General features: G+C 36.1%; 1 protein-coding gene across 41 annotated transcripts in view; it reads left to right on the top strand.

Moving 5' to 3' along the window:
* RIMS1 (regulating synaptic membrane exocytosis 1) overlaps nt 1–12,043 on the top strand; it is a 488,816-nt gene that overhangs the window by 283,221 nt on the left and 193,552 nt on the right. For 34 of the 41 annotated variants that reach the window (XM_047101856.1, XM_047101855.1, XM_047101852.1 and 31 more), the window contains exon 1: nt 7,508–7,607. The exons of 2 other annotated variants lie outside the window; for them this stretch is intronic. In XM_047101856.1, the coding sequence (XP_046957812.1) occupies nt 7,508–7,607 (100 nt within the window). Of the gene's footprint in view, nt 1–7,507; nt 7,608–10,849; nt 10,905–12,043 lie in introns of those variants that run through there. 5 more of the 41 variants (XM_047101874.1, XM_047101857.1, XM_047101873.1 and 2 more) reach the window with 1 other exon arrangement.

The raw sequence follows: 12,043 nt of genomic DNA, 5'->3' as shown, positions 1-12,043 counted from the left end.
ATTTCATTTTTCATAATTATTTTCTAGATCTCTTTTTTCTTGCCTTCATTTTTCTCTTTGTTAGAGCATATATTTTATTAATTCTTTTAGTGAGAGTCTGGGAGTGGTAAAATGCCATTCGTTTGTCATTTCTTGAATGATATTTCAGTTGAATGTACAGCATAGGCTTTTTCTCCTCCATAGCTTCCTGTGCTTTGTAAATCACATGGGGATCCGCACCATTCAGAAAGCAGTCCTGGGAGGCTTACTGGAGTTACTTTGAGCCCTGTTAACTGGGAGAGCTTGAAGTAGGGTTTAGCCTTCTCTCCCAGCAGTACATGGCATTACAGCAATAGCCGCCTCAATCCAGAGCTGGTCTCCCTATCAGCGGGACAGACAGGTTCAACCACTCACCGCCGTGGTTTCTGTAGAATTGAGCCCTACATTTGTCTTATTTAGGCTTTGTAGCATGTTATTTATCATTTGAAATATATATTGTGTTTGAGTAGAGGGAGATTTTATGTGTGCTTTACCCTGACCTGGAACATACGTACCATTTTTAAGAAGACGTTTTTAAAAAATGAACTAAGGGAAGAATGAAAAAATTAAGAATGAAAAAACTACCACAGTAGTACTGTGGTCCTTTAGTAATAGTAGAAACCAGAGAAACTACTGACCTTTTATGTGACTTGGTTGGAAATTTAACTGAGGTAGAACTTAGGGAGTCTCTTTTTCTGGGAAATCACAGGTTCTGATTTGTTTTGTTTAATTCCTGAACGGTTTATGGGGCGCCTGGGTGGCGCAGTCGGTTAAGCGTCCGACTTCAACCAGGTCACGATCTCGCGGTCCGTGAGTTCGAGCCCCGCGTCGGGCTCTGGGCTGATGGCTCAGAGCCTGGAGCCTGTTTCCGATTCTGTGTCTCCCTCTCTCTCTGCCCCTCCCCCGTTCATGCTCTGTCTCTCTCTGTCCCAAAAATAAATAAACGTTGAAAAAAAAAAAATTAAAAAAAAAAAATTCCTGAACGGTTTTAAAGTCTAACAACCACTACCGCAAAAAAAGAGACAACACATGGATAGAAATAAATAGGAAAGGAAAATGAAGTATAGAAATGGGGTATAGAAAGTTTCTATAGCATTTAATTAATTAGCTGGTACATCATGTAAATGATCTTCCCTCTCTTCTTGGCTTTGTGCCCTCTTTAATACCTTGCTGTTTGAAGTCTTGTAATACATGGCCTAATGTTTCTACTTAAGCCTTCTTATTGGTTGTTTTCTTAGTGAAGACATAGTTCGTATCCATGACTGTAGGAAGCTAGGTATTTGGACCACATACTTGGATTTTATCCTTAATAAATATATATACTTTAATGGTTTTGAACTTTAAATGAGATTTTTTAAAGTTTATTCATTTATTATTTCTGAGAGAGAGAGAGAAAGAGAAAACACAAGCAGGGGACGGGCAGAGAGAGAGGGAGACACAGAATCTGAAGCAGGCTCCAGGCTCTGAGCTGTTGGCACAGAGCCCAACACAGGGTTCAAACCCATGAACCGTGAGATCATGAGCTGGGTCAAAGTCAGATGCTTAATTTACTGAGCCTACAGGTGTCCCTGAACATATAAATGAGATTTTAAACTGCCAGCATATCAAAAGAAAAAAAGTTACCCAACACACCATTTGAAACTACTTCCTGTTTAGCTGCCTAAGCTAAAGAAATTTAAAACAAAACTAATCTCCACTGCATAAAACCTATAATGGTAAAAAAGAATGTTTATTTAAAAAGGTGTAGCTGAATTTGTGTTAAGAGAAATCTCTAAGAGTCAGAAATGAAAGGAGAAAACTGAACCCTAAGTATGTGGGTGTGATACTTCAGCAACACCTCTGATGGAATCAAGACTTACAATGTGTGAGGGTTTGGGTTTTTAAACAACGCAGGGCCACCAGAGGCAGTTTTGCCCTTGTAAGAAGCAGGTAATTGGAACTGACATCTTTGCATCAGACCATCACCCTTAGAGTGCTTACCTTACAAAGAAAGGAGGATTAATATTAAATTTCACACAACTCAGATAAATGAGGAACCTTTTTCTGTCTGAACCCTGGGTGAAAAATCAATAAATCTCTTGTAAGGAATTGAAGTTTCATTGTGTTCTTAGGTGGATTTTGTAGACTGAATTTATATTGTCTGTATTATGACTTAATCCCAGGACAAGAAATTAACATTAAATTTGGTCCTTGGTCAAAGATACTTCATTCTGTAATACCTTTACTATGCAGCTTCAAGCTCAAAAGCTTTCCCATTTTGCTATAATCAATAACTTGAGTTACAAAGGACAGACAAGTGCTAAGAAATGGGTCTCAGAGAGCCAATATTCTGGCTTTGTCCATTGGGTTTCTTTCTCTTTTCTTTTAGCATGTTTTCTATCTTTTTACAGAGAAATGCAGTAATGGCTAGAGCATTTGTACAGACTTTAGGCTGAAATGGCCAACTTTTGGTTATTCTTTAAATATCTCAGCACCATGAGAAGCACTCAATTTCCTGTTGTCCTATTTTGTCAGGTCTCCTATAGAAAATGTGTAGGATCAGTCAGAGGGTTTACATTGGAGAAACATTCTGTGGTAGGTGGATCAGGTTTACAAAGTAATCATTATCCTTAATACTGACCTACCTTTACCTTCTATTTCTCTCTTTAATCTCTCTTTCATCACTCACTCATCTTTTCCCCTCATCTCCTTAAAAAGATCTTCTCTGAAGTGTTCCCTACCTCACTGTGCCCTATATCCTGCCACTCTCTGATATTTTGACATATGTGCTATTCTGATCCCCTTTATTCCATACCCAGCATCAACTCTGTTTCTTCATGTAGTTGGTTCAGGGTCTGGGAGACCTAGGTCTCCCTAGCTTAGAAGACAACACAGATCAAGGCAGGTTGTACCGGTCAATTCTCCTTGAAAGCTCCTTTACATACATGCTTGTCCTCTATCATACTGTGAGACAAAGAATGGCAACGTTCATAGGATGCTTATATTCATTTATATTGTAAATGGTTTCATTACCACAATTTGAAAGCAGTAATTCCCACACCTGTATTTCAGAATTTCAGAATAATTGAATTTCAGAGTGCTTTGGAATTCAGGGCCCCTTGATAGCAGCTAATTCTTTGAGTATTTTTAACCTTCCAGATTTTCTCAGACTAGGCACTTTATATCCAGAGTTTCTTCTAGTATCCAACACACCATTGTAAGAAACCTATAAATCCTGATACAAGATAGGTTGTAGCCTTATGACTCAGGAAGTTGCAAGTATGAAAGTAGCTCTCCATCCTGGGGAAAAAAAAAACTTAATTAAATATATTAATTTCCCAAATCCTAATACAGTTTTTCCTTTACTTAGGATCGGGTTATGTCCCAATGAACCCATCATAAGTTAAAAATATTAAGTTGAAAATGCACATAATACCTAACCTACTGAACATCATAGCTTAGCTTAGTTAATGTTACGCATGCTCAGAACACTTACATTACCGTACAGTTGGGAAAAATCATCTAACACAAAGCCTATTTTATAATAAAGTGTTAAATATCTCAATTTAATGTTGTACTTAAGTAAAAAAAAAATGCTTGGGTACAGATGGTTATAAGTCTATCAGTTGTTTACACTTGTGATCACATGGCTGACTATAATCTGTGGCTTACTGCTGCCCGGCATCATAAGATGATATTATACCTCATATTGCTAGCCCAGAAAAAGATGAAAATTCAAAATTCGAGCTGTAGTTTCTATTGAATGCATATTGCTTTCGTACCATCATAAAGTTGAAAAACTGTAAGTTGAGCCATTGTAAGTCAGGGACCATCTGTATTTTATTCATTCTCATGTCTTTAGAGCTTACCTTTTTTGTTACTCCACAAAGTCTCCTAGTTGTATTTTGAATATTGGTTTATTCTGTGTCTATATATATACAATTAGGATTTCCCAGAATATGTCATTTGGACTTTGTGTTTTGTTTAATGTTGTTTGTTTTATTTTAGCTTAGAATCCTTCAGAATAGTTGCTTCAGGGTGATTAAATAGAATTGAATAAATTGAAGACCTTGATCCAGAAGCATATCCATGTGGGTCAGGAAGGAGATAGCTGAGTTGGTGCTTTGTGACAGCAGAATCACAGATATCCCAGTGACAAAGCAGGACATGGAACAGTGCTTATTATTACAGAAACTACCCAAACAAAGAACATGGTCCTGAAAATAAACTCTGAATCTATAAAATAGAATTCAGTACTTCCCTTTTTCCTTACAGTATCTTAACAAATAAAAAGAAATAGTATCACTTATGCAGCATTGCACTCCCATCTAGTATTTTTGCAAAGCAATAATAGTTTTAATAAGTGTGCTGCCAAACATAAGCTTTTGTGTTCAAATAAATTGGGCCAATGCTAACTTTGGCCAGAATTTCTCTAAGGACTTCTCACCACCTTTATAGGTAATGTGCATTGTGATTGTTCTAGAAAATAATACAATACAAAGTGTGTCCTAAATACATTTGATTAGGGTACCTTTCATCCTGAACCATCCATTAACATCTCTATAAACTGGTGTTCTGAGGTCAAGGCATGGCAGAGCCCTGCTAGAGTCTCATGAAGACTCTATAGACCTCAGCCTGTAGCATCCTGTGCATTTTACTCGGTGTCGATTTATTTGCCTCAATCATGAACCACCAAGAATAGTCTTGTACTAGATATTAGGTAAAAGTTAGTTCCCAGACTTAAGGATGTTGTGAACTAAAGCAAGATTAGCTTTGATTATTACTGTTATTTTTATTATTGTTATTATTATTATTATTATTATTATCATTTTGAGAGAGAGAGAGAGAGAGAGAGAGAGAGAGCATGAGCAGGGGAGGGGCAGAGAGAAAGGGAGAGAGAGGATCTTAAGCAGGTTCCACACTGTCAGCACAGAGACTGACGTGGGGCTCTGAACTCATGAAATATGAGATCATCACCTGAGCCAAGATCAAGAGTCAGATGCTTAACCAACTGAACCACCCAGGCGCCTATATTACTGTTATTTTTAAATTAAAAGTCTTACTGTGCCACTGATTAGGTATGTCACTTATCATATCTAAGCCTCAGATTCTTCTTCTGTAATATGGGGATAATAAACCTTCAAGGAAGAGACCTCGTCTGTTTCTTTTTTCTCTTTAATAATTAGTATATGCAGTGTTCAGAATTTTTGCTAGGTGAAGGAAATTATGAGTGTGTGTGTGTGTGTGTGTGTGTGTGTGTGTATCAACAAAACTTTGAGAAATAATAAAATTAAGTCCAATATGGAACATTCCTGTTTGGACCTGAAGGGTCCATTGTGAAAAACAATGAAGATATCCACGTGGATTTTTTAGTCTATGAAAATGTCTCAGAAGAGGTTCATTGAGCCTGAACTTGTGTTTATGCCATAACTTTTCACAAATACTGTATTCTGCTACTGGTTGCAAAGATTAAGAACCTTCATTTTACTTAAAGCACATAGAGTTTACACATGTATAGACTAAAAGATAATGTATTTACCCTCTTCTGCCCAGAGTTTGTCCTGCCGTTGATCTTAAATGCCAAAATACTAATATAATGCAGTGTGGCTCACAAAACAGATAAAGCTGTTCAATACGGTAACAACATGTTATTTTTACCTGGACAGTCTTAAGCCTGTAGTCCTACAGAAAATCAGATGCTTTATGAATATCCCATGAAGAGTTTATGATCTAGATATTCTCATTTTTTAAATTACTTGATATATTTGTCTATGTGGAGATATATCTTGTTTTTTATAAGGTATGATTGTGACCATCTGAGGAATTACATACAGTCAGCTATAGTTGAGTACAGATGTTTTTCAATGTTTGTAAGTATTTGAGGAGAGTTAGGAAATAATATGTATTTACCATATTGTATTTCAGTTCCACTCTCCTTAACATGTATTCTATAGAACTTAGATCTTCAATACAGTATTGATTATTACTTCAAAGTGCACTTGTAAGAGATTTGTGGTTTGAAATCAGATTTTTTTTTTCATCAGTTACTAGGACTGTAGAGGAAAAGAAAAACCCGTATTTTCCAGGATATTTTAAGTGATTCCTATTTCAACATTAATAGTATTGTCACTTGATTGTAATTGTACTTTCTGGCTTTTCTATTAGTACTGAAATTTAATTTGGAAATAAAAAAATTTGGTGAAGTAGAAGCCTTACATTGTGATTTAGGAATTTAGTTTCTAGACAAGTCAGTCTTGGTATATACTTCCATGCCTGTTTCTATGGATGGTTGATTCTCTTAGAGTGTTATGGTCACTTCTCAGATTTGTTTTGAAGTACATGAATATGCTTTAGGAAATGTGAAATACATGTATATACCTTATTTTTACTATTTACAGCATTCTCTGTATTAAAATTTAAAAAAGTAATGATTACTTGAAGAGTAATATGCTAAAAGTAAAATACATAGACCTGTTTGTGTTAATGAAAAGACTGTGTTATGATAGAGGAAAAATACAGTTCCTTCCCCTGCTCCCCCATAAAGTGGGAGTATGCATTCCATCTAAAAGAAGATATAGTTCTTCATAGCCTGGAAATGTACCAGGTCCCATATAGTAGGAAAAAAAAACCCATATAAAAAACCCCATATAAACCCATGTATGTGAGTGTGTGTGTGTGTGTATATATATATATATATATATATATATATACACACACACATATATTTAAAAGTGTTTGCCTCTGCTTGGAAAATACCACAATAGGAAGAGAGAATCTACCTTTAAAAGTTTATGTAAATGGGAGGAAAATACTATATAAAGAAAATGTGCATACGTACAAAGATAGCCTAATTTCAAATATTTCTTCAGAAGAAACAAAATTTTTTCTTCAGAAATCAAAGATATAATAATAAGAAACTCACATTTAATTGATTTGAATAGTATTAAACAAAAGCAGAAGAGTTATGTTTTAAGAAATCATCCTATGGGCCAATGGCCATTTTGTTGTCATAAAAATCCTTTATTTAGCCCTCTCCACAAATAAGCTCCCAGCAGGAGAAAGGCCACTAGTTAGAGCAATTTGGAAGATAAGTAAACAGAAGGAATGGCTAGGAGCATAGTGTCATCTGGCAGAGAGCTTATTTCCTGAATCCTGTGGATCTGGTTAAAACCCAACAGAGATGCCAATATGCTTCTCCTCAGTAAATGCTACCAGTCTCCACACCACCAGGCCCACTGAGGCTTGGGTACAGTATTTTATCCAAGCAGTCCTTTGCATAGCTGCACAGTGCCTGCAATGACCTACGTCAGTCATACAAAGCGATTTTCTTACACCAATATTTTCTTTCAGTTTCCATTTTTTGCTGCTCCTGACCCATGGGTTGTTGCTGATGTTCAATGATGTAAGCAGAGTGGTGGAGGCACTTTATGCTCTTCTTAGATAATATCTTGAATTTGTTTAAAAGCACAGCTGAAAATCCCCAGGCTGAATTTCTTTACAAGTTGCTGTCATGTGTGCACCTGGGATACCCATCTCTTCAGAAGGGTGGGAAGAAGTGAGGTCTGTTGATTCCGAAGAGGGAACAGTCGAGGCCGGAGGAACAGGTGCTGGTAAGCAACAATGAGTTTGGGGCATGGGAATTCATTATATTTAAGAATTGGACACAAACATATTTAACACACCCTCTGTATCTATATTTTCACTATAAATATTCCCATTCTGTGTGTGTCAGGTGTAGAGTGATTTTGTTCCATTTTCTCAACAAAGCAAAGTTTCTAGATACTAACTTTATCTTCATTATTTTTCTCTGAAAAGGGATGATTATATTTGCAACATAGCCCTAAAGATTGTAAGATGACGAATCACATTTGTGATTTATTTTTTGGTGTAATAGACAACCCCAAAAAGATGTAAAGATGAGAATGTCAATATTCTCTGAAAATAAGGAAGAGGAATAGCAAGCTGTTTAATTGTGCATGAGTTTTGTTTGGTGGTCAGTGTATTCCATGCTTTGCTACCTCATGCTAATACAGAGAGTGAGAAATGTTTAACAAATTAAATTCACCATTAGTGGATAGTTCAATGCAGATATAGGAAGTTTGAGTCACTTTTTCACAACAGTGGATCCTGGGTTCTTGAAAAGAGCTGAAACCCTTCCACAAACACACAAGCCTTGACGTGGGCCATGGTATCACAAGGTCAAATGGTGTATGTGAAGCTGGCTCAAAATTACAATTGATGTTAGGTTTTATGTGTTCTCTCTCTAGGGAAATCATTCTGCTGGTCTTTGAAAGGCTGTGGAATCACAGCCGAGTGGGAGGGTATGAAATATATAACCCCAAGGTGGGATATGGTGGTTCAAAATGGACAGAGTGACAGAAATGCTTTAAATAAGTAAATATTGTTAATATAAATTTCTGAATTGACAAGATGAAAATGGAAGGATTTTTTTCTACTTATTTGTGGACAGTGTCCTCAGTGACTGACACTTGTTTCTATCATAGAATATCCAAGTATGTGGTACTCAGAAATAAGTGAAAGGGTATTTTAAAATAAAGTCATCAGCCCCTTCTCACATTGATTCTGTATTTTAACTCTGTAATTATGAAAGCTATGTACATCATTTCAGAGACCTTATTTGGTTTTCCAAGTATCTTTTGTTAGAAATACAATTTGTTACCATTTGATAAATTTCTTCTTATGAAGGCACTTTAGGGAATCAAAGATAATTATACCAAATTAGTATCAATTCATGACATGCAATAAGAGAAAAATATTAGACCAGTAGCATTCAAAACAACTTTATAATTTGAAGTACATTTTTACCAGTTAATAACTCAGAAAAAAAAAGAAATAGGAGAAAATACAACAAAGAAATACCTCAAAGAAAGTACAACAAAGAAATTCACATGCAGTGAATTAAAATATTTTAATTCAGTTGACTTAGCGTACGTAGGTCTATAAGATCATAGATTTTTACATTTCAGTGAAATAGAATTATATAGTACCACTTATACCTAGAGGAGATTGGTAAATTGGTTGTTGAAAGTTTGACTCTCCTTCCATATGGTCTCTTCAGTGTGCTTGCTGGGCCAGCAGATCTGTCTGACTCCAGATGTAGAAAATAGAGGTAGATGATTGTAGGCCCCTCCTGCATCACTGTGGTTTTCCACACCAAGGCACTGGCACTTTTAACTTTGAGGTAATCTGTCAAAATAATTACAGTGGCTCATATATACCATGTTGTATTGAAAAGCTTTTGCATGGACTTTCAAGTCAGACAAAGTCAAGTCCAAATTCCAACTTTCCTCCTTAAAAACCATGTGACCTTGGGCAAGTTAATTAGCTTTTCTGAGCTTCATCAGCAATAAAGGGTAAGTAATATTGATTTTGCGATATACCTACGAGAATTCCATGTAGTAAGTAAAATTAACACAGCACAATATTTGGCACGTAACAATCATTCAAATAATATTTATTTCCCTTTCTCTTTTCTCAGCAACAATTTGGCCAGTCTTTAACTTAAGCCAGTTGCAAGTTTGAGATAAAGAAAAACCAAAGATTCTAAATAGAGGCTAAAGTCATGTTCTCTTCAGGGGAAGAAAACATTCGCATTTGCTGATTTGTGTGAGACTGATATTTGGCAGTTGATTTGGTGATAGTGAGATGATCCATGGTTCAGTGTTAACTTTTTTTTATCAATTATTTTTGACAAGTATATATATTTTGATTTAACACAGTGAGTTTAGTTTAAATAAATGAAAGATGGTTCTTAATTCTTCTATTATCGTTTGATCATTTAATTTTTAAAACAAACTAGAAGCAGTCTGCCTCTAGTTTTCAGTTCTGTAATACATGATATGGGGATGATAAACTGAGTGTAGTGACCTAACAGAGGATAATGATTCTGTCTCAGTGAGAAATATCTGTAAGTTGTGAAAAAGACTATGAGTTGTGACTCTACAGGGATCAAAAACCTACATCTTTTAAAGCGTTGAATATAATATGAGCCCCCCCCCCCTGCCGACAAAGCCTATTTGGAGTTGTCTTTTGCCCCCTGGAGTTGAGCCACTATTAGCTCTAGGCTGGCTATACAGGAACACTTTTGTCTGTGTTCTCAATAATCACTCCTGTACTCCTGGTTTATGCCTCCTGGTGCCAGTTGTTGTCATTGGACTGAGTAAGATCTCTCAGGGAAACTGCAGGGGAAATGATCTGTTACACAGAGCGTGGCAGAACCATTGCCAGTGATTGATAATGGGACCAGATCATTTCAGGTGAGTTTTCTGTGGTCCACAAGCCAGCAAGGCTTGACTTTGTTATCTTAGTCCATGAATATCTCAGTGCAATGTCACTGGGGGGATAATAGGAGGAGCTCTTCAAGCATATGCCCGAGTCTTTTCTCCTGTGCTAGTTTTAAGGGACCACAGCATTTTGTTTCATTTCGTGTCTCTGCCTACAGGAAGGTAACATCTTCTGTGCATTGTTTCAGGAAATGGTTAATTATGGACCTACCAGAGCTTTGGTGTTTGCTACAGTGGAAACCTCTTTCGTATAGCAGAGAACACTATAGATTAATGCGGTAATCAATGAGAATCTGTACACTGCAGAGATCTGTTTTGATGACAGCAGCACTTATGGCCTTGTTTAGTGTCACCGTTGTATAATGTTGGACACTGCAGGCTTTTTTTGGTTTTGATTTAGAATGCAAGGACCATAGGGAATTTTATTTAAAATGTCTTTTGCATTTTTTGTGGATTTTTTATTGTGTTGTGGATTTGCTGCCTTTGCTAGCTAGAATTTAGTGATTTGATGCCAGTAGCATTTATTTAACCACTCCTATGCTGCTGTTATGTTTGCTGGGTTTCTGCAGTTTCTACTACTTCATACGTTGCACTCAGGAACAGGTAAACTAAGCTATATTAATCTTATACATAAATGTAAAATTAATGGAATATATTGTTTAATTATCCCAAGAGTAAGATATTAAAATGCTTCATGTAGATTTTGTAAATATAGAATAAGGAATAGTTTACTTTTAACACGGCAATTACACAAATGTATCATCATTTTAGAATACAATGGTGATCATCGAGTTGCATTATATGAAGTTATTTTCATGTTTCATGTTTTAAATGACTATCTGAAGTGTACATTAAATTATCTAAATTTAGTATTTAACTTTCAACTTGATATATATATAACTTTCAACTTTATATGTATATAATATACAGTTCATTCAGAAAGTATATATTTTCATTTCTGATTGCCTAAAGGCAGTTGTTTTTCCTGTTTACTTAATTTCACTAAAATTAGAAAGCTTCAGAACTTAATCTTCTTAAAAATAGAAAGATACCAGTTTCTGTATAGATTGTTATTTTGAAGTGTTTAGACAAAGGCTTCCAAGGCCTGGTTTCTCTTGGTCGACAGTCCTGAATTTTAGAGCACAGCATGGAATTGCCAGTGTTTCTGTGACATTAAGCTGTGGACTAAAAGGAGAACTGTCCAGATAAAGGGAAAGAAAGCCCAGACAGAAAGAAGGAAAGGAAAATACAGTCTTTTGGGTCAGAGATTTGGATGTGTGACCTTGGGGCGACAGAGTTAACTAACCCCTCCTGGCCCTTGTTTCCATTCTGCCAGTTTGAAAAAAGACTACTGTTATCAGTGGGAGAAAAACATAATGTTTTTCAGGTCCTCAGGATCGTCTGATGATGATTTCTGTGTATAAAAAGACATTGTTACTAAATTTTTAAAAGTATACATTTTTCTTAATACAGGGAGGGAATAGAGCTTTTTTTTTTTTTTTTTTTTTTTCCTTTTCTTTTCAGTGTTTTAGCAGCTGAGGCTTTTCGGAAGGGAGATTATGACCCTTTTAAATTAAACTGGTAAATCTGTTGGCTTCATTGTTACTATTTTGCCAAATTGGCATTGGGCAGGTTTGAAGTGTCCTGAGGGCACTTGCTGTTAGACTGTAGTCCTCTGGTGGGGGTGGTGGTGGAGGGAGGAAAGAGGCATCTCGAGTTATGCAGCAGCAGGATAAGGTCCT

Source organism: Lynx rufus, unplaced genomic scaffold (genome assembly GCF_022079265.1).
Source record: "Lynx rufus isolate CCGP_SWC_20201006 ecotype Redwood Valley unplaced genomic scaffold, mLynRuf1.p SCAF_6, whole genome shotgun sequence".
Classification (NCBI taxonomy): domain Eukaryota; kingdom Metazoa; phylum Chordata; class Mammalia; order Carnivora; family Felidae; genus Lynx; species Lynx rufus.
The sequence above is the reverse complement of the archived record's forward strand: the minus strand, read 5'-3'. Positions and strand labels throughout refer to the sequence as shown.